The following is a 23789-nucleotide window of genomic DNA, read 5'->3' on the forward strand; positions in this document are numbered from 1 at the left end:
CTACTGAAGCAGAACAATTCAATTTCGAATCGCTACTGCCACCTATTGATGAAAAATGGAACCTTACACACCCTTCTTCACGTACACAATGGCACATGACGTCACGTCCACAGACAAGAGGACGGAATATTCAAACCCGAATCCAGTCTGAAAACAATTGGTCAGAGGGTTTGCAGGAGTGGCCATTGCATACCTGTCAACCTCTGCCGATAACTGCCCTTATAAATGATTATGATTCCCCTTACAAACCCCAAAAAAACCTTACAAACACCGTACGACGCATGTTTACTCGCGGTAACCAGACAGTGTAATAGAAATAACAAAGGTAATTTGCATACAAAGTCTTTTATTCAATTTAAAAAGTTTACAATGCAATAAACTGTGCCTTCAGTGCTTCCTATTGTAAGCCAATGTGCATGATTTAGCAGACTTTATCTGCTCTAATGAGGGTCTCACTTGTGAGCAACAGTTGTCACAGTTCAATTTCATCTGTAATAAAGAAGTAAGAGTGTCTGTTCCCATTGTCTTTCTGTACTCTGTATGAATTTTCCTCACATGGCTGAAAACCCGCTCGCTATCAGCATTACTGTGAGGAAGGCTGAGTAAAATTAGATACATCTTTCTCATCAGTGGAAAGCGATCCAGCCCCAAACCAGTTTTCATTTTGAACACATGAGGCCAAAATCTCTCTGGACGAATTGGTTGTCCATCCTGACTTTTCTGAGGGAGAAGATCATCAGGTATTAGTTGATAGTCTTCCCATTCATCTTTTAATTGTTCCTGATCAAAGTCTGGTGTAAACCTTTTTGCAAGCTTAACAATACTTGTGTAATCCAACATCTCTCTCTTTCTTGGGTCCAACACCACCAAGTCCCTCAGTATTGTATTCTCAAATGGAAATTTTTGTATCATTTTAGTTACAACAGCCTCGTAGAAGGAGCGAACAGAGGGAAAAAAAGTTGCTTGCATGGCTGGTGTGATGCTTTGCCTGATTTCATCCTCCTCATTGGTGTCTTGGTCTCCTTAACAATCATCGTAGCCTTGGTCCTCCGACATGCAAACTCCTGCAAAAATATATTAAAATATAAAATTTTAATTTTTGACACGGTGCCATAAATGCTGATTCATTGTAGATATGAATGATAATAATAATAATAATAATAAATTACCTTAGCTGTCTGTGAATCCGGAAACATAACTTTCACCAAATCCGAGAAGTGGTCCGCAGCTGTGAAAGCAATGTTGTGCTCAGCAAGAAAATGGCAGAAGAGAATTTCCGCATTTGTCGTTTTGTGGGATGCTGCAGGATTTGCGGTAGAGACGAAGTGCTTGGTTAATGGGACATGTGAATTGTTTTTTTTCACATTCTCCACGTGTCCGGCAGTTTTAAAGTGGCTCTTCAGATCGTAAAATCCACTCGCAGCAACTTTCACGTCTTTATTGCAAGGGACACAGAATGAGAATTGAGTGCCTCTTAACGATGCTTTAATCCAGCCAGCATATTCACCTTGAAGTAACTCCCATTCTTTCTGGTGTCGACCCGATCCTTGAGTTCTTCGTTTCTTACTAGGTGGCTCCTCCATGCTTGCTTCCACGATATTTACTCTATGTATATCTACGCATGCGCATGTCAGCGCATTTTTTTTTCCCCGTACAAAAGTCGGTGTACGGCGTACATGATTTGAAATGGTAAAAAAACGTATAAAATACGTATAAAACGTACAAGTTGACAGGTATGCAGTTTGTCAACAGCTCAGGGGTTCACCTACTAATTACAATGTTTCCGTCAGAAATAGTCAGAAGGCTATATTGTATATAAGGCTATAAGATATTTTGGGCCAAATTGTTAAGAGAACAGCTTTAAGGAAATTTGCCATGTTGGAATATATAGGTCTTTCTTTAAAAAGATCTCTCATTATTTTTTAGGACATTTTATGTATCAAAAGTACTTGTGATATTGTGGTATGATATTATTAAAAAAGTACAATATTATTAAATTTATAATTTATATATTAATATAAATGTATCATAAAATTCATAATAAATATTTATAATTTTACATTAATATACTTTTGCCAACTGGACACTTATTTAGGTACATCAAACGCGGCCCTATGCAATAAAAGGCTGCATCAGTTTGCTTGTGGAGCGAAAACATTCAAACCAAGTTTCAGCCTGAAGTTTCCACCTGTGTTGGAATTTGAGGCCCTTATGTCTGGAATTTTGTTCAACTTGTTGCAGCCAATGTTTCTTGTTGACAATATGCATGGAGAGCAGCGGCGGCAAAAGAACAAACCAGTCTCCAACCTGGCCACGGAACGCAGCAGACAGATGTGCTGATATGCCATCTATAGCCGCGGGCCTTTTGCTGACTTCTAAAGGCTTCCGCTGTCAGAACGGCTTGCTTGGGAGCGCATGACACAAAAGTTAAATGAAGGTTAAATGGAGGCACTTCAAAGTGGACCGTCTTTCCAGAAGAAGAAAAAAAGTCACGGCGGAAAGGTTAATGCATGTCTTGTTGAAACACCTGCTTTTGGGCAGAACAGTCCACTTTGGGTCACAACACCTCGGGGCTGCCCATTTATTGGCTTTGTACGCACACTTTTTCGATTGTGGGACCAGAACGGGAAATGTGAGTTAATGCTTTGACTCAGCAGTTTTCTTCTCTTTAATGCATGGGCAGCCACTGTGTGAACGGCACTTCTCGCTCACTGCAAAGATTATTTTATTGCCCCTCTGAATTAGATTTGCCACTAGAACGAAGAAATCAGCTGGTTTGCATTGATGGGCCCACATACACAATTTGAGTATCATCATTCAAATCAACATTGTATTTACCACAGTAGAGGTCAGTGTCATATTTTGCCATAAATAAATATATATATATATATATATATACATACATTAGGGGTGTTAGAAAAAATCTATTCGGCAATATATCGCAATATTACAGCGCGCAATTCTCGAATCGATTTTTAAACATCCATTTTTTTTTATGGAAGTATTCAACAAAACGTCTTACTTAGGGTTAGGATTCACATATTAAGCATGGAAGAATGTTATATTAATGGAACATTAAGCCTTAATATTTAATTTCAGTGCTGTTCAAACAGACTGCAACCTGTTTGTTAAATGCAATGGCTGAATTTTCAGATAAATACATTTTCATACAAATCGTACAGTGTACATGTACAAGTTTACTGATTAGTATTTTCTAAATTTGAGTTAAAAAAAATCGCAATAATCAATTTATAGATTCGTATAGGGATTAATCGAATCGTGACCTATGAATCGTGATATGAATCGAATCGCCAGGTACTAAGCAATTCACACCCGTAATATACATATATATATACATATCAATATATACATATATATACATGCATATATACATATATAATATATATATATATAATATATATATATAATATATATAGAAATACTTTATGTAATTATTTTTTCAATACTTTTATTTGTTAGATTTGCCTCAATGTCTAAAAAGAACACAATACAAATAACATTTTCTTTAAAGCATTATTTTTCCTTGAGTCAAATAGCAATTTAAATAAATAAAAAAATCCTTAAAAATATGCAAATAAAATATAAGGCATTCATCCCGACTAAAGTCGTTGCTACTTTTATTGGCTGGCTGGACTGTGACGTAAAAACATTACATATAGCTGACAAAATTTTGCTGGCATATTTTCAAGGTAGGGTGACGAGGGTGCTTACATACTTGTTTTTGATCATATTTTAAAAACTTTTTAAAATAAACAATATGTAAATTACACTAATGAAATAAGAGTTAATTGAATTTTGTAGAAAATGTAATAAATTCTTGCTACATTGCAAGTAAAGATTATTGGGTATTTTGACACCCAAACTTTTTTGATAATTTTTACTAAATCTTGATCCTGTGAAAGCAAACATTTCCAATCATCCCATCCGACTTGCACTAAATTCTCTTGTGCTGTGTTGTAAGTCCATTAGTGCTGTTATTGTAATCACTGCCTTGCAGAGCCATGCAGGGAATAGAGATGCTGCTTTGAAGGTCATATTCATGCACTCCATGCCCACAGCTGGTATCCCAACCCACCCACTCCGGGGGTCCGTGGTCCGGCTGATCACATAGACCTGCAGAGGCTTATAGTTCTCTCCTCCCCAGTTGACCCCTTCTGTCCCATTAAAATCTAGCCTCAAACTTCGCCTGAGGGTCTCCAGCCATCATCGGCTCGCCAAGGCAGCGCATACAGATGAGGAAAGCAGTGCCCTCCCTTCATCTTTTAAAATGTTAAGTGTGGCTGACGGAGGTGAGGGGTGGTCACCGGGCAGAATTACTGACAGACTAACGAGAACGCACGACTCCCACGTCCACGTTATGACTCATGGTGCTAACAATATTATATCACAATTGGGACTTTTATTTGCTTGATAATCATAAATTCATCCGATATCAACATGTGATACATTAATACTGCTGAAGTATTTCAAATGTGATAGATCAACTAGCTTAGCATTTATTGGCAGGATATATACTTTATTATGTACATGTGACATAGAAAAAAAATCTGTTCATTTTTGTTGACACCCGTGTTGTATATTTGCCCTCACTCAGTGTGAAAGGTCATTTGCGGAGGTAGTGGAAGGATACAATCTGAATGGCCATATACAGAAAGTGACACAAGAAGGTTGAACAGTGCATCTGCTACTGGTCGGACACCATGAACACCATTGGCAAAGATTTGCTTTTAGCTATGTACACACAAGGAAACTCAGGTAGGAAGCCGGATTCAAAATATACGCCAAAGACCAAAATTGGACCAATGCAAGTGCATAATATAATATAATATAAGGCACCAGAGAGTAACGTGAGAAACTCCCTGTAGCAAACCAGTTTGTTCACAAGCATTCTCCAAGATTTTTTTTGATCCTGCCAATTCAACCCAAACGAGAAAAAAAATCCTCAAAAATATACAGTAGATTCCAAATCTGTTTCTAGTATCATATTCTAACATCTGTTTTGTTCAGAGAATAAATATGCAAGCTCAAATAAAAAGAAATGTTTGACTTTGTTCTCTGTACAACATGGAAAAGGAGGAGATTGTCACATCTCCAGCAGCAACTTCTTTTCAAGCGCATCACAGCATGGACAATTCTCAAACTCTACAGCAATAATCTGACAAGCTGACACACCAGCAGGGGGCAGTGTTACAAAGTCAACGTGTGATGGTACAGCTTATTTCCCCCTCCTTAAAAATCAGCATGGAAAAATAAGTTTGCATAGTGATTTTCATAGATTCAACGAGAAAACATTCAAAGTCATACAAAGCACAGTGAAGGTGGACTTTTGCTAACATATCAAAAATACTGTGTCACAAAATATACAATCATATATTTCACTGGCTGTTTAGGGAAGAATCTCAGTTGGAACGCAATGAAATAAAGTGCGCCATTCAAGAATAAATGTACAATTTTGCTATAATTAATGTGAAGCAGCTGTTTTATGTTGACACACAGGCCAACTTTCATTAGTAATTTTTGGAACGCAGATACTTTGGAAAAATGACATGAAGATGTGGACGGACGGTATTGGTCAACGGCACTACCGGCCTTGGAGAGATGCAGCACTAATTAAATTATACAACCAAACTACTTCCCACTTCATTCCTTCCATTACAACAAAGGCATTGCTGAACGCGTAATTTCACTTGCATTTTCCATCTAATTGTGATAAGATAAAAGACAATTTGATAACGGCAAAGGATGCAATATCACCGGTCAGTGGAAGTTGTCCCAGGTCACATAAAATTAAGTAAAATTCATCATAAATTCAGCTCCATGTGGCCAAATGTTACTTCTCATTTAACGAGAGGATGCTTTGGGGGAAAAAAGCATGACATATTATAGAAAAGAAAATCCAAATTGGACAAATATCCGAAATCATTCTGCCCTGATGGCTACTCAAATAAACGGTATGACTGTGCACTTCATTAGGCAAAGAACAAAATAAACGTGATACGCTTCAAGTTATGTGGGAACATAATCAGGTTTTTGTTGTGTCCATTCTGTGTATATTGTTGAGTTTGACGGAGATGGTTTTGGTCATTATTACCCTATTATTAAGGCCCGCGATGGAGAGTAAATTCTTACCTACACGAGTTGAGTGCAGCTTCAACAGTAGCAGTAGCCCCCAGCGGGATTGTTATGCCCCGGGGTTCTCTAGAGGGCGCCAGAGGGGGACATTGAGGCTGCCAGTCAAGCTGAACAATGAGAAGCTTGCATTCCATTTCCTGCTCGGCGACATATTAAAGCTAAATTCTGTCGTTGTCACGGACAATAACCAGTCGGAGCAGTTTTAGATCTTGAATGGTCGTCCGCGCCTTTAGACGAGAACGACTTCAGGACATAGTCAAGGACAGACGATGGCCGTTTGTAACACTGTTTTATTCCTTCCTCATCCACTTCAACGCAGGATCTTTATGGAGCTGCTTCTCTTCTGAGAAATATGGCAAAGCACTTAATGCCACGTTTGGATCGAATTGGAAGACGTAAATGCCTACGACTTGACTTTTCCACACTACATTTGTTGAATTTCCACTATTTGTAACTCATCTGTGATATTTTAGAACATTTTTAGTCTACAGTGAATCCGATAAGAGTTTTGATTCATTGTTCCTTCAGTGTTGAGGAGTTGCAGAGGCCCCTGAAAAGAGCCAGATGGAAAACCGCAAGGCACACTCTCTTAGCTTGAAGCTCGGTTTGATGGTTGCAGATTTCGAAGGAAGCGTCGAAAAACTTCTTACATGTTGGTTTCCCGTTGCATGGGTTCACTGCCCACCTCCTCATCTGGCTCTGTGGCCTCCCCCATGGCCGGGTTGTTGGCTTCTGCCTGCTTCCGGAGCATGTCGGGATCGTCCGACCCTGCGGGCTTGTACTGCTCAAGTTTGCGCTCGCGCTCCAGCAGTCTGTAGTTGATGAAGTTGCCGATGAAGAGCCAAATGCTCGCCACGGTCACGACGGCGCCACAGCAGAAATACATGATCTTGTAATTCTTGGTGACGTCTACTATTTTCCCTGTGAAAACATGAAAACATTGGTAAAAAAAAAAAAAAAAAAAAAAGTTAGCATCTTAATAAAACACTGAAGCTTAATAAAACACTGAAGCTAAACTGCTGATGCTGCTGATTTGTTTTTTAAAGGTATTAATGGTACAAAAAAAATAATGAAGTTATCAAATTCATTTTGGACAAAATATTAACTTTTTACTGCTGAAAATGGCTCAATGAGTCAAGTATCACTTTAAAAGCAGGACATCTGTTAAAAAAAAAAAGAAGTCAGGTTGATTTCCATTTGTGCAGTCCTGTTCAGTTTTTTAGTGCAGTTTAATTTTCACAAGGCACGTTTTAGCCCTTCTATGTTTAAAATCAAGGCTAATTGTCATATGAAGGAGAATGTAATGCGCTTGTGAACAGAATCAATATGTGGAGGAACTCAATGTGTGCGTACATTAGCAAGTAAGTGCCTCAATATTAAGTGTTATTAGAGATTGTAGGTTGTTTATATGCATTGTTGTTACGTACAAAAGCACAATATTGTGCTTTTTTTTTTTTAGTATGAGCAAATTTTCTACAGTATTGTGACTTTTTTATATTGCCAACACTCCCGACAATATCGTGATAGTTATCATATTGTGAGCTTCATATTATGATAATATCGTATCGTGATGTTTGGTATAGGGATAGACCGATAATCGGCCAGGCTGATATTGGGCATTTTGACAAATATCAGTATCAGCCTTTTTTAAAAATCTGACAGCCGATAAAAGGTAAATCTAAAACCATTTTAATCTCAGGAAACTTTTTTTTTTTTTTTTGGTAACTTTATAAGAGTTGCTGCTGTCCCTGGGAACTTTTGTTTTTGTTTGACATTAAAACAAAGAAATGTGAAAGTTTAAGATTTCAGGTATTTTAAAATTTTGGAAAAATAAATATTTACTGTAGAAAACTATAAAGAGCTTATTGCATTCACTTGTTTAAATTGCCATTCAAACTTTTAAGCCGTTTTGATAACCTTGGGAGCTCCATGAACATTTGAACATCTGAACAAGCTAAAAATAGAAAATGTGCACCAATAGTTTTAGAATGTGTATACCTGAAGTTGTCATGGTCTGTGTTTAGGTTTCGTTTATGGGTCATGTTTTTCTTGTGTGTCTCCCTTTGTCAATGTCTTGTCAAGTTTTATCATGTCCTCCTGTGCTCCTGTTATCCCGGTCCCTGGTGTTACCCAATCGGCTTCCCAAGCCACGTGTGTCTTGTCTAGGTGGCTCTCTACTTATGTGTATTTAGTTCCCTGCTTTCTTGCAGTCCTTGCCGAGTCATTGTCGCTGTCACACCCATGCCATGTACTATCGTCATCATTTCCTTGCTTAGCCGTGTTCCTGTTTTGGTTTGTTGCTTTGACTTGTGTTTTTGGATATTGTTGCTTTTGTTATTTTCGCCAAGTACCTTGTTTGCCTATTTCTTAATTAAATCCCCTTTTTGACTGCATCCTTAGCTGGCTGCTATTGCTCCCTGCATTTGGGTCCTCCACCAAACTACATCCTCCTGACAAAAGTATTTCAATCTAGACTGGCCTTGTTCACGTTTTGTTTTTTCTTGGACGTATTGATGAAATGTAAGCCGGCGGTAGTACCTGCAATCGGTGGCCCGAGGAGGACGGGGCAGCATTCCACAATGGTGGTGAGTCCCACCGCGCTGGAAAACCTTGGCGCCCCGACCAGGTCCACAAGACTCTCGAAGAGCACAGAGCTGACCATGCCGAATGCAAAACCAAAGAACACCGCGTACACCACCAGGCCGGTGTAGGAGTCGGCCAACGGGCACAGCATGTGGCACACGCCGTTGTACAGCACGGCGAAGCTGAAGAAATACTGAATCTTGGGCCTGACCCAGCGCGAATTGGCCAGCAGGCCCATGGAGGGTCTGGCGAACATGTCCACGAAAGCCAGGATGGAGAGGAGGAAGGCGGCCGAGTACTCGTCCATGCCTGTGTCTTTGGCGTAAGCGGCCAGGAAGACGATGGGTGCGAAGAAGCCGAGGAACATGATGACGTTGCCCGACAGGTAGATGAGGAAGCCACGGTGTTTGAAGAGCGACAAGTCCAGGTACTTGTTGACCAATTGCCACGGCGTACGCGTCTTCTTGGCGCTCACCACCTCGTCCTTTTTCAGCTTGGATGGCGGCGGTCCCAGGGGCCTCATGAGCGAGCCGGCCACGCAGCAGTTGAGCAGCAGGCCGGCCAGGATCAGGAAACTCCCCCTCCAGCCAAAGTTGTTGAAAAGGTACTGGTTGAGCGGAGCCAAGGAGCTGAGGAACACCGGGCTCCCGGCCATGGCCAGCCCGTTGGCAATTGGACGCTTGGCGTAGAAGTATTTGCCAATCATGGTTAGGGCGGGCTGCAGGTTAAATGCCAATCCAAGCCCTAAATGGAAAAATTACACATGTTTTCCTCACATAACTTTGTCTTAGTATTAATAACCAAGAGTTAGGGCTGGGCAATAAATCGAATGAATTAGATTAATCGTCGTTTAGAAAATCCAATCGTTGAAAATGTGCTAAATCATGAAATTGAATTTTGCCTTCTGGACTATTAAAATCTGTTCTTATGTTCGGTTACATCCAGATGTTAACTCTTTGACTGCCAGACGTTTTCAGAAACGGGATGTCGCCAGTGCCAGCCGATTTAAGCATTTTGACTAATCTTTCAAGGTCCACAAAAAATGTTGTGTTTGGACTATCGAAACACACATACTACCAAATGAAAGATTGAACTCTCACCACCAACAATGAAAAAGTGTTTTTTGGTTGCAAAATACGTTTATTTCCATTCAACAGTGTAACAATTTGACAAAACAATTTCGCAAACTATTTACAAATGTGTGCAACTGTGGTACTATTTACAATTATGTGGATGTTTCAAATACAGTTTTTCTTTTTGTAACGCTCCCATGCGTGCAAGGAGACGCAGCAGGATTTGCACAACAGATTAGTTTCACTTGCGATGGCTCCTTTCGCGTGCAGACACTTTCTTGACGGCCTTTTTTTCCGGGGAATAGCAAGTAGCAGACTGTACCCACTCCTCCGATGAATATGCATTGGACTCGGGGCACTCTTCGTCGTCCGATTGAACGTCCGCCTGAGCGTGCTCCGCGTTTTCCGGTGTTAGCATCGCTAGCCCGTGAACCTTTATGACGTCGTCATAGCCGCCGCGTCAGCGCTTCCAACTTCGGCGTCAACCTCGGAGTCACCATCATCATCATCATTGATGATGATCATCGTCGTCATCAATGTGCTCTTTAGCATTGGTCGATGCCTTTCGTCTTTGAAAAAAATTCCCAAGTGTGAGCTGCTTGCAACCGCCATTGTTTGCTTCCTCAGCCATCTAGCTCCGCCTCACGTCTTCTACTGCCGCGTCAACGCTTCCAACCTCGGAGTCACCATCATCATCATCGATGATGATCATCGTCGTCATCAATGTGCTCTTTAGCGTTGGTCGATGCTTTTCGTCTTTGAAAAAAAATGCTCAAGCGTGAGCTGCTTGCAAACCGGTCGCCATGTTCTCTTCTCTTCCCTTCCCTAGCCATTGTCCCCTCTAGCTCCGCCTCACGTCTTCTACTGACGCCTACCCAATCTTGTCAAAAGAGAGTCATCGCTGCCCTCTAGGGGCCAAAAATAGTCATTAGGCTCACTAGACCTGCTTGAAACTTTCACCACAGCTGGGCATGGCTTTACTCCACCCGTTTCAAAAGAAAAAAAAAAAATGGGTGGACGTCTTTTAACGTCTTTGGCGCTCCGTAGGTTTTTGCAGAACGTCATTTAATGTCTTTGGCAGTAAAAGAGTTAATGTGAGTCGTAATTTTGCTAACTATGAATGTTGAGTTCATGTTAAAACTGATTTAAAATCAGTATACATTATTGTTGTCTGAACATTTTGCAGAGGAATTATTTTTTAATAAATGGAACCTTTAAACGTTTGTGGCTTTATTAGATTAAAATCGCAATCGTCCTGACTGACTGAAAATATCAAGATTTTATTTTTGGGACATATCGCCCAGCCCTACTAAGAGTTACAGAGTTTCTTTTAAAAGCTTTCTTTAAAACAACTGTCAAAAACATTTTGGTATTTTTTTAGACAAGCAAATAAACATGAAAATTCATTTACACCAAAGTTAAAATAATATTCACAAGGAAATTTCATAACAGAATGAAAAAATATTTGTAAAAAAATAAAATAAAAAACTTATTTATAATCGATTTTAAAAGTAAATTCGATATTTAAATGGATAAAATACTCCAATTCATTGGTCTTGCTGTGTTTTTAAATGCATAAATGGATTATAAACACTAATTAGCTACAATATTAAGAACACCTAGTCACTACAGTACAAAAGCTGTTTAAATAAAAAAAATGACGCTCGATTTTAATTAATACAGCAACGAAGGAATTCATTTAATTGTTTTGGTTATTTTAAAAAAAAATTGATTATAATACAAGCAAGTGTAATGGGACATTACAATGAGTCTTCTTTTAAAATCATTTCATTGGTTAAATATTAATTTAATCAGCACTTGGTATAAACTCCTCAAGAGTTGAGTACTTTTAATAGTATTGGTCAGAAAAAAGTGGAATCAGACTTCCCTATGAATAACTCATTGGGTTCAAGAAAATTGGAAAAGCTGCCTATGTTCAAATATGAGTATGACATTATCAGCTAGAATGAATGGTCAGTTCAATGTAAAAATTGAACCTGATCACATGAACCTGACATGTCAACTCGCTTGTTCCTGATCTATTTCAGACGCTCATCAAGGGAAGCCAGTTAAGTGGATTGCGAGGGACTTACCGCCAATAACGCCGATGCAGATGTAAAGCTGCACCACGCTGGTGCAGAACGAAGCCAGGGTCATACCCACGGAGCACAGGCAGCCCCCCATCATGACAATGGGCCTGCAGCCGTAAGTGTTCACCAGGATGCTGCTGATGGGACCTGGCACACAAAATGAGAAGGATTCAATCTGTTTGCAGGCTCTTCTTTTGTTTGCCGTCAATCACTTTCCCTTAATTTGCATTTGCGGCCAATGATCAGAATTCCTGCGGGGCTGCACATGAACTTCCTTGGGGAAAGGACACTTATCTCCTGGCCAGACACACAGCGGAGCAAAATGTCAATCAATGACCTGGATCCCCCCCCAAAGAGGGCGACATGTGGCCAAATGCGTGGAATAATAAAACTTGCACAACAATTTCAATGTGTGGCATGATTGATAAAAATGCAGCCAAAAGGCTGACATCATTTAACTTATTAACTGTCGGCCATTTTCCAACATTTGGACTTTTGGATACTGTGTTGAATTACACTGAATTTACCAAGTTAAATAATCGACTATCTTCCAGGGGGGTAAAAAGTAAGTTGTATTCTGCTTTTTTCCTGTTCTTTTATAATCAGTCGTAGAACAAAGGTAGGTTGAACTAAATGCAGGTGTTGCCCCCATATCGAAAACGGTGCAACACTGCCTTCTACTGGTGGTTGTGCATTGGCAAAGTTGCTTCCAAAGTTGTCATTTAAAATGGCGTGGCATCAGACTCATTTCAGTAGAAAAAACAAGTGCTGTATACTCTTCAATAGCGGTGAAGGAGTAGAAATTATGTTTCATGTCAAAATAACACAAGCAGCCGGGGAATGAATTATCATATATCTGACATAAGACATAAGCACTATTGTTTTGACGGTACATCCCGTCAACTACCAGACTTCGCTTTGATGCAGCCTCACCCAAGGACAACTCTCTCCCTCCCCCTGCCCCCCTCTCACTCGCTTGCGCTGGATTAACTACACTAATCCCACGCCGGCGCAGTTTGCAGATTGAACACGTCACTCGTGAGCAATGCTTACCTCACACAGCTGCCAAGAAGCACTGCATGCTGAAATGTGTCCAACACGTTTTTTTTTCTTTTTTCTACTCTTTTGTCTCTGTCAGAAGTATCCCATTAATATGCTTATTATCTTATTCGGATGATTGTTGTTTGCAATCATTTATAACGACACTTGAAGACGGCTGCTATTAATATGAGTTCCCCCCCCCCCCCCCAGACCTGGACTGTGGTTATACTGGTGAGTGAATGTATAATAAATGTGTAACTGTAATGTGTCTAATCACATTTATAATCTTATTTTTGGCTCTCTAATGCAAGTCCACATCTCCATCATTGCATTTCGTGCAATTCTCAGTTAAATCCATTACACGGGATTACCATCTCCCCATCCATTTTCTATACAGTTTGGACTCATTCGGGTCGCGGATGAGCTGGTGTCAATCCCAGTTGACTTTTGACCAGAGGCCCGGTACACCCTGGACTGGTCGCCAGTCATTTTGTCATTTATATTTATAAGGGTGTCCAAAGTCCGGCCCGGGAGATATTTGTGGCTTGTTGCATGTTTTTAGTTTTTTTTTTTTTTATTGACTGCCTGTCATTTCTAACAATTAATTAAAAACATGGCCCACATCAGATGCTGTGATTGTTTTTTTGGTGTGTTTTTTATAAATTAAAAAAAAAAATTAATTGTAAAAAAAATAATACATTGATTTCAAAATATCCCACTTCTATTTTAAATGATTGAAAATGAATTAGAATGCTATTTTTTGTTTTAAAATGTTGCAAAAAATTAATGTCCATTTTATTCAAGATTTATTGCATTTTTTTTTTTTATGAGAGTTTTTTCTTTTTCTTTTTTTACCATAACTAATGTTGTGCTTTGTCACAGCTACAGCTAAGAAGTGGAACATTGTTCCCCCTTTCAATACATTTAACTGCTTAACATCTGTTAAGCTCCAGTATATGAGATTGTTTTTCAGCACTTAGTGGCAAATTATGAACATCGCTACTTTATATTGGGCATGAGTGTTTCCTGAGAATCTTCTGCATCAAGACGGAAGTGAAATACTTGAGTCACAGTCGCTCCAGCTGACTCATAATGCTAGCTGGTGTCACAAGACATGACCTGAATTTGAAATAGGCGAGTGAACCATACCGCTCAATCAATTAGAATTCACATCACTGACTTCATCTGTGTTGGTCAAAACATGCTTGAGTCGGTCTTGCGCCGTTTACCTACTGTATTTGCCACTATTGGCTGAAGGCCTGCAGCATTGTGCGAGGCGCCGCCACGGCTACCATCTGGACACACTGTAATCCTCCTGTCACTCCATCTACTGCCGTTATTATTATCGCCATCTGTACAGATCAACAACGACGACTCCCCATGTTGTGCATTAGCGTCAGTTGCATATGAGCTGAGAATCAATGTCGTTCTTTCTGACCCATCTATTGATGTCAGTGTTCAGTTTCTTGTTCCGTGTGCAAGTATGTTGACACAACATCCCCGATTACAACGTGGCCATGTGATAACGAGCAACAGCATTTGACATCTAGTAACATGAATAGAAAATGAGACAAATTAGATCATCCCAATGATGGAGTGTCACTGTGAAAATGTGGAATGAAATCATGCTAACGACATGTGAACACTTTATATCTCTAATATTAAAACTGCGGCAGCGAGGCCCTCTTGTCCAATCGATACTCATCATAGCGACTCACAGCTGATCAGTTGATAACTGCTGTTTAAAGCAGTGGTGTCTAATCTCTATGGCCTGGGGGCCATTTATGCCCCGCCATCCAAATTTAAGCGGCCCATGGCATAAACTAAAAATGACATCTACTACTAATGAAGTTTTATATACTTTAGAGCTTTTCTAAATATGCAAATTAACTGTTTACAATTAAACAAGTAACGCTTCTCTTCAAAACACTGTGGTAAATAAAGATATTTTTTACACGCAACAATGGCTTCCTCCACTTTGTTATCTGTGTCAAAGTCCAAATTGTGAAAATATATAAACAATTCCCATGTAACTGCTTTAAAAAGAAAAATGTGGCTACTGTTTAGTGCAGTAGCTGATATTTTCTGGTGGATTACAGGATCTTGACCACCCCAAAATCTTGTAAAATCTTAAAACTATTTGCCTTATAGAAAGTGTTGCAGGTAGCAGATTTTCAAAAAAACACTACTATATAAAGAATATGCTTCTGAAAGCAGAGAAGCGGAGCTTTATGTGGATACCACATATATTACGGTAGCTAGCAGATTGTCACGTGTGAAGGAGGGGGAAGTCCCGCGTCATAGAGAGGAGTAACTTCAAAGTATCGTAACTCCGGAACTATTTGTGCTAGCAACGCAATTTCAATGGTTTCTGAGAGGGGAGAAGCAGAGCTTTGCATCAATTCCACATACATTGCGGCAGCGAGCAGATTTTCATGTGTGGGGGAGGGGCAGGAGACAGGAGATGACGCATGCCTTACAAATCAACGTATCCACGGAACCATTTGCGCTCGCAACGTAACTGAAAGGGTAAGAGTGTAGCTTTACGTCAAGAGAAAAAAAAACTAAAAACAATAAAAACAGGCGGACTGCTATGATGATAGTACTAAAAGGGTTAAAAAAAAAAAAGTTTCTCTCTGCCTTACTGAGTGTAAATGGTCCTGAAACGTCTGCGACTGACCTGCGGCGTACATGACGGCAAGCATGATGGAGGAGATCCACGCGATTTCGCTGTACGAGGCATCGAAGATTATCTGGATGTCCTTGAAGAAGATGGTGATGGCTTTGGGGAAGGCGTACGAGAAGCCGATGGAGATGAACGAGCCCACCACCACGGCCCAGCCCCAACCGCCGTCTGGCGGGGGCACGGCGGGGAGGCCAGTGACTGGGGGCGGCATCGTTGGACCGGCGCTGGCTCGTCACTGCAATGAGAAGAAACACATTAACTGTTTGGTGCAATGAAATACATTACATTAGTTGAAATTTCTGGCGGAGTGTTCAATTGACTATGGAAGTTGATCCTTTTAATTATTGGGAAATCATTTTACATAATGGTTAGGAGGCTTGCATTATTGCCACAGAATGTACACTAGATGGTTTGTCATGGTGCTATAAATAGCCTCCACTTGACATAAATTTTCCAAATTGTGACATAGTTTTAGAGGTTTTACAGGAAAACTCATTCACCAGAGTGTGAAGTTTACCACCTGAGAGTAGACTTACTGTCCATGGCTCTGACTTAGATACAGTGCTATTATTCATCATTAAAAACAAGAAAAATGTGTTTGTTTTGGGTTTTCTTTTGAAGGGGTTGGGGGAATTCAATTATAGTATGAGCTGACAATTTCCCGCTTCTGCAGGTTGTGTGTGAACAGGTGACGCGATTGCTAACTGATGTGCTCATTTACCCGGAATGCAGGGGGAGAGCAATTATTGACTTCATTCATTTTCTCCTGCCAACATACACGCAGTGCTCTTTCAATTGCAATGACTCAGGCCCCAAATGGCTGGCTGTTGGTTCCATAGACTTCGATGCCCTTCGAGAAGCTGCCAGCAGTGACGTAACGCAGAAGAGGGAGGAGGGGGAGGACATACCAGTAATCCTGTATCCTGGTGCAAACACCGCACAGTTATTACATGTGCTCGTTCCTACCGCGACTCCACCCACCATTCACCTTGAGCCCGCCCCGTGCTACCCAAGCCCTCAGGGGCAGCAGTGGAAAGCGGTCAGAGGCACGCCTTTCAGATGTGCGCAGAGCAAACCGGCTAGCCAGCGAGTGTTTGACAAAAGCAAGCCAAAAAAACACACAAAAAACAATTGTGTGCGGCCTCACATGCCGTCGTTGGTGAACGTGCATTTATTTATTCGATCAACACAAAAGTCTGTAGCTGCACTTGAACTAAAACAGCAGCACTTTCACCTTCTAATCAGCGTTTGGCTTGCTGAGTCAGATGTGTTGAATCATGTTTCCACTAAAGCGCCACAAGATGCAACCCAGGTTGTCAAAGCAGCACATACCGTCTACTTCAGGGGTGCTCAAGTTCGGTCCTCGAGAGCCCCTATTCAGCTTGTTTTCCATGTTTCCCTCCTGCAGCACAGCTGAATCTAATGATCAACTAATCGGCAAGCTTTGTAGAAGCCTGATAACGATCCTGATCATGAATCAGGTGTGTTAGTGGAGAGAAACATGGACAACAGGTTGGATAGGGGCTCTCGAGGACCGAACTTGAACAACCCCTGGTCTACTCGTATTATTTTTATTTTTTTACTTAAAAAAATAGTGACCACCCCGCCCCTGGCCCTACACTAACTGCCTACGAGCTGTATATATCTAGTAGGTATGCCGTATATTTTATACAGTAGTCTGCTCGCGAGATGTGAAGAGCAAGATGGCCGCCCTGTGACTTCAACAGCTTACTCGCCGTGTATGAGCTATCGGCTATCCAGTCATATTTTCAGATCAGTGGTCACTACGCACTGAATGCGTTGCGAAGTAAATAACAATAGCGGTGTATGTCCAAATAAAGTTTCTAAAAAATCTATTAAACTGGAAATGATTTTTGAAAAATGAACCTCTATAGTTATGTTAATAACAACCAAATAAATAATATAGAGCTAACTTGTCATTACAGTCGGGGTTCCTTTTAAGTAACAACAATGTGCATCGCCTCAAACTGTTTAAGAAGCTTAAACTGATTAATTTTGCCTACGATTATATGGGAGGCTCAAATTTGGCTTCTGGTTCCTGATCACGCAGATCCTTTAAGCACATAAGTAGTGAACGAGGGCGAGCAAAGTCACCGTCTTCAAAAGTCACAAAGTCAACATGGCTCACGTTGTGTTCTCGTCCGTTACCAGCCACAAGCTCATCCCACTTGGAACAATTTACAGCCACAACATCAAGAATAGGCTATTTTGAAACCCTCCAGTCAATGTTAAAATGTTAAAATCTTACTTCATTAGGACACAAAGTAAGGAGATACAATTCTTAATTGTCCTCTTAAGGGACATTCAGATGATTAACTAGTAAAAGGAGCTATTTAACAATAATACTCTGGCATATTGTGCTTCTTACATGTAGTTAGTTAACAGAAACGCTGACCTAAATAAGGGCTCCCTTATATTGGCTCCCTACAGACGATGTAATGGACCTCCTCCCCTAGCTAACCATTCAGTGAAAATAGACATGCTAATTTCTTTAGTGATGTGTCATAGTTGCACACTATAAATTGAAAGCAAGAAGTTGACAGAAACGCAATAATATCAAAAGAGTCTCTTGACAAAGCAAATCATGTAACTGCCAGTGACTGTCGAGGGAAAAATTCCAAAAGAGAGCAGCAGTTTGCCCTACAAGGACACGTTTTAGGAAGTGGTTGAGCGGGCGAGAGGACGTTCAGCCTGCCGCTGTGTGCTTTTAGCAGTCTTCAAAATGGATTGGGTGACTTTACTTTTTTTTACTCCTTTGTGAGTGCTCTGGCCTTCATTTACCTGATGCAATAGCTCGCAATGCAACTTCCTGAAGTAACTTAACTCCATTTATTTATGAGTGTGGCATGGCTCACGTGAAGGATGGCTTCAAATGTTACAATTTGCCTAACTGCTACTAAACAATGGTGAAAGTTGACACCAGGTTAATGAGTGACAAGTGCCAGGTGGGCACATGACTGAATCCTAACAATAAAGACACACCTCAATAAGATTAATACATGACAAGCCCTTTCCTTAACTGCCATCCAAGCAAACAGGTGTTGCCGACCGACTATACAAAAGGAAACTCGACCTCTAACAGTAAGCGGCGGTCGGCATTACCCTCATCAACTCCCAAACAGACCCGAGGCCCCCACCCCCCGTTGGCCGCCTCCATCCAAGTCGCATAGCAGTGAAAGTTATGGCATGCTGGCTCAAAAGATCATCTCAACGTTTCCTTGGACTGGTAGTAAAAATTGTTGACTATTATGCCTATTAGCACCCCGCACTCACAGGCTGCGATCAAACATGACAGCATGACGATACAGGAAATAAACACGTTGGAATCATGTCCATTGGCCAAGGAACAAGTAGTACTTTAAAAAAATAAAATAAAAAAAATAAAAGGCAAATCCGCCTTTCCAAATCTAATGAAATAAAACAATGTCCAAACAAAGAGATGAAATTAAATAAAACAGGACAATCTGGCCCCAAGTGGCTATGATCATTCATTGAGATGTAATCAATGCAATCGGAATGATCAAAGCCAAAGTTTTATTTTACGACTGAAGTGCAGTATTGGCAAGTTTTGTATCAGGTGCTGGTTGTGTTTGCACAAAGCTAATTTGTGTTCACAACAAACCTAAAGAGGTCGTCATCTTGAAACCTGACCCCCACCCCTACTCTCCCAGTCTCAGAAAATAAAAATAAACACTACAGCCAGGTAGACGTAGGCTAAAATCAGCTGACAGGCAGCTGCTACATCAGGGAGTCCATAAACAAACACGCTTTACAGAATATAATGGCGATCATGAGGTGGAAAGTAGAGCTGTCAAAATGAATCGATTAATCGATTATCAAATTATTCGACAACTATTTTACTAATTGAGTAACCGTTTGGAGCCATTTTCTAATTTAAAATTGTCCAAATCATCTGATTTCAGCATATCAACAATACTTTTTCACTAATTTCTGTAGTCCTTCACGAAAGAAGACTGACTATCTTCTGCATTTAATCAAAATAAGACATTTGCAAACATCTGTCTTTACTTTTAAAAAACAATGACCATACAGGTAACAAAGTACATCAATCTCCCCCACCCACTTTTTTTTTTATCACTACGAATGCAAAGTACAAAATAAACACCAATCACAGGTTAATAAAGAGTAATGGGGGGGGGGGTTATGCTTTTGTAATAGACTTTAATGCATAATTAAAATGAATCCTATTACTCGATTGAATAATCGATAGACTAATTGAATCTAAAAATATTCGATAGTGTCATCAGCACTAGTGGAAAGCCGACAAAAGTACCCTTTGCTACTTTGTACAAGATTGAAAAAAAGTCATAAGAAGAACCATGAAAACCATCAAAAAGCAAAGACAGAAATTCAAGCCAAGTATTTCTACAACATGCTTAGTTAGTAGGGGTGTTAAAAAAAATCAATTTGGCAATATATCGCAATATTACAGCGCGCAATTCTCAAATCAATTAGATTCAAGAAAATTGTCGTGGAAAAATCCAAATGCACTCGCGAATGTACGGAGCACTTCCGGGAGTATTCACCCGCTGTGATTGGAAATGAGCAGCGCTTCGTCTCCACTACCGCAACGTGAACATTCGGCATCACTCGGCTTACCCGATCAAGGTACGTTCGGCTTTGCTTAGTTTGCGTGGGTGTTCAAACTCAGAATGAGGTCAAACTCCGAGGCATTTTTTACTCTGATTTTTTGGTCGAAGTCCGACTTGTACGAGTTCAGAGACGTTTGAACTCTGAGGTTCCACTGTAACTGACATCCAATGATTTGTATTGTAAATAATCATAAACAAGTGACTCAGACTTTCGTGCAATAAAAGTGACCATGACTACTAGTTAACATTTAGTGTTTCATTAGTATTAGGAACGCACAGATGTCAACAAGTGAACAATTTTGCCTTACTAGAAACATAGTTGGACAACTAGTATGCACACATGTCGTACAGCAGTGCAAATGCATTCTACTAGCGCACTAACTAGGGAGGACAACGAGTAGCTAGCACATAGACCTGAAAACTGGCTATCAAGGTCACGATTAAAAAATAACTTTCAATCAATACGTTGATTCAACCATTATTTTAAAGAGCAGACATCCTATTCCAAGAACGCTTTCAAGACTAAAGTCTACACTTCAAATCTGATATTCATCAAGCTGATAACGAGTCACAAAGACTGCGAACTCGTTTTAATCAAATCTTTACAATGTAATATAATGATCATAGCGTGCAACGTGCATATCTGAAACAAAGGAAAGGGCAAAAAGTGATGCAAGTAAGTCGATCATATGGTGTTGCTGATGTAAGGCTAGGGACACAAGCTAAGGCCTAGTAGTGGACATGAGCTCCAAAAATAGTAGCACTTAATCAACTTACGCCTTAAATGATGCGCTGGCCGGTGAGATTTTCCAGCACGAGCAACACGTGAACCCACCACACAACGTATTCCATCACCCACAGACAGACTTCAAACATTAATCCTCACTCTTTTGGATACATTTCTCATCCATACTGGCCCAAAATACTAAAACTCGCTTGATCTCGTGTTGAAAATCAAAATAGTTTATTTTACCTTTCAGGAGGATAAAGGCGCGTGTGTGCGTGTCCGGCGGACTGGGGGGCTTCAGGCTTGGTGACCTTGGAGGAGAGAGATGCCGCTGCTCTCTGCGAGAGAGGACATACAGTGAATGTGTGCGTGCTTGCTTGCGTGGGTTTGAATTTCCTGAGATGGCGTGACGTGGCCTGGTGGCGCTGCAGGGGGCGGTGCTGGCTGCCTGTTGCCTGCCTACGTTGCTATTTTCCAGCCACGTCACTCATTGCATACTTCCACTGTACTCTACTGTAGCCCAAGCAGCCTGTTGGCAATTCACATTCTAGTCTGAAGTGACCCAATTTCACCAGGACTAATATTTTGTTTGAAAATTTATTAAGGAAAAAAAACTTGACATTTTGAAGCCATAATGTTACCAAATGGAGAGGGAAAAAATGCAGTGGGCTGATGAGAAAGAAAGAATGAATGAATGAAAAGCACATTAATATACATCATAGCCTATCATCGGAATCCGGACGCTATGAAAAAGCGCCCCCTAGTGATAGGAAGAAGCATACGAATGACAACGTGCAACATATGCTGTATTTCAAGTACAGTAGTCAGAAAAGTGGAGATATGATGTGCATTTGATTGCCATAGATTGCATTTAAACAATCTGCATCATTACAGCCTTTTTATACGTTTAGGTTTGAACTGGGTTTTGGTTGGGGTTAGGACAGGGGTGAGCAAACTAGGTCCTTAAGGGTGAGGGACCTTTCCCTTCTCCAACACAGCTGATATATGATCAGCTCATCAGCCAGCTCTGCACAGTGCACCTGATAACGAACGATCCTGTTGATTGCAATCAGCTTGTGCCAGAAGAGGGAAACTTCCAAAACCTGCAGGACTCTGGCCCTCCAGGACTCAGTTTGCAATGGAGGACAGCCTGATCAGCGCGGTTTGCAGCGGTACGACACGGCGAGCTACGTGTACCGGGATCGGCCCAAAAAGGAGAATGCCTGGAGGAAGGTAAGTGTGGGGATTGGTTTATCTGGTGAGTTTTTGTTAGTTTAATTAAAGTGTAAAGCAAGCTAGCAATGCTACAATAAAGTTAGCACCACCAACCGAAGACAATATTGATACACAGAAACAAAAGAAGCAGAAATCCGAAATTGAAAATTTAGTACTTATGCGTCACATCTCAAATTTCACATTGAGATTGCTGATCTTGTTTTTTTCTGCTATCATTCCTGTACCTTTTTGCCTACTGCTTTGAACCAAAATCCTTTTGATTATTGCGCTTATGTCAAATGACACCACAGAGGAGATGGGAATAAAAGTGGCCATTAAATAGTCGCAGCAGTGTTTTTATGGCTGTGATAGATATTGCTTGTGCATTCCATTCTCATATCTTGAGAGATGTTCATTACAATAAAAAGCCCAATGTTGAAAGGTGAAAGTCTGTCCACGTGACCTCACAAAGTATGCCAAAGTATTTATAAGTTCATCTAAGATGAAGAGATTGTGTTTTCTGTAGAAAAGGATAAGGCCACAATCTCTTGCGTTTCCATCTTGGCAGGCCGGCTGCAATCGTCCCCGTGTGTCATGTGTAATTAATATGATCGTTTTCATGCTGCGGATAAAAAACACAAACATGAGAGTTGTTGGGAGCCCGCTGTTTAGTTCCAAAACAGTCCAATCAGACCTTTGGTGGTCTGGTTGGGGCTCACTCGAGGGACAACACCTAATTGTTGTTTATGGAGGTAAATATGGTGCAAAAGTAACTTGTACCTGTAAAAAAGAATTCAAACAATTTGTACCTGTTGAATTTGTATCTGTAAAAGTTGTGATTTGTACCTGGTAAAAAATATATACAGTATATATATTACCTGTAGGAAAAAGTGTACATTTGTACCTGTCGCCACTAGGAGTCACAAGTGTTTTTTCTGCTGCTGTCCAGTCATGTGACTTTTGCACCAAATATCTCGCTACAGATGGTGCAAAACTGATTAGTACTTGTAGAGCACCGTGATTTGTACTCGTAGAAGAAGAGGGTGGGCTCTGGAGGATTTGGGCGGGCTAAAGCTCAAACTCATTGGTTAAGCGAACGACAGTGGGTTGAACTCAAATGACGCCACGTTTTTATCATTAATATGCACAAGTCCGAAATTCTAAACAGAGTAGCCACACCAGTTTACGTGTCATTTTGGAAGAAGAGGACGTCCCAGGCGTGAAAATTTCAACATGGTTCAATATATAAACACCGTGTGGAACAGCTTAAACGTTGGTTGACATGCAGAGCACTCAAAGTGGGCAGAAAGAAAAGTTTTAGTATGAAGGTAAGATTTATTGTACGACCATAGCTCATAATCCGGTGCTAGCTAGCTCATCTCATGTTGTTAATTGTCACAAAAACTGAACACATTGAAGTCAAAAAGTAACTAGGTCAAATGTTAGTTTATTTTTAATTAAATGAGAATCTCATAAGTTTCAAAAGGTGGAGACACTGCTGAAGCATCAGTGAAAAGGATGACCCACTCCATTCAGCAAGCAGCCAAGAGACAGGAGATGACACCTGGGGGGTATTCCATCAAGCCG

The 23789-nt window shown here is 40.5% G+C and overlaps 1 protein-coding gene across 3 annotated transcripts; it reads right to left on the reverse strand.

Moving 5' to 3' along the window:
* Nucleotides 1-329: 329 nt before the first annotated feature.
* LOC144034769 (monocarboxylate transporter 2) lies at nt 330-23453 on the reverse strand. Of its 3 annotated transcripts, XM_077543808.1 has the most exons (8): nt 23081-23453; nt 21234-21325; nt 15621-15861; nt 11903-12046; nt 8692-9480; nt 6804-7074; nt 1170-1435; nt 330-1064 (listed from the first exon to the last, which is right to left on the reverse strand). In XM_077543808.1, exons 3-7 carry the CDS (start codon nt 15835-15837, stop codon nt 1387-1389), a joined length of 1470 nt encoding a protein of 489 aa, XP_077399934.1. In that variant the 5' UTR covers nt 15838-15861; nt 21234-21325; nt 23081-23453; the 3' UTR covers nt 330-1064; nt 1170-1386. The 3 variants fall into 3 exon arrangements, with proteins under 3 accessions (XP_077399934.1, XP_077399936.1, XP_077399935.1); XM_077543810.1 differs by lacking the exons at nt 15621-15861; nt 21234-21325; nt 23081-23453 and adding an exon at nt 14174-15579; XM_077543809.1 differs by lacking the exons at nt 330-1064; nt 1170-1435; nt 23081-23453 and having other exon boundaries at nt 4401-7074; nt 21234-22976.
* Nucleotides 23454-23789: the final 336 nt, after the last annotated feature.

This window comes from Vanacampus margaritifer, chromosome 15 (assembly GCF_051991255.1).
Source record: "Vanacampus margaritifer isolate UIUO_Vmar chromosome 15, RoL_Vmar_1.0, whole genome shotgun sequence".
Classification (NCBI taxonomy): Eukaryota; Metazoa; Chordata; class Actinopteri; order Syngnathiformes; family Syngnathidae; genus Vanacampus; species Vanacampus margaritifer.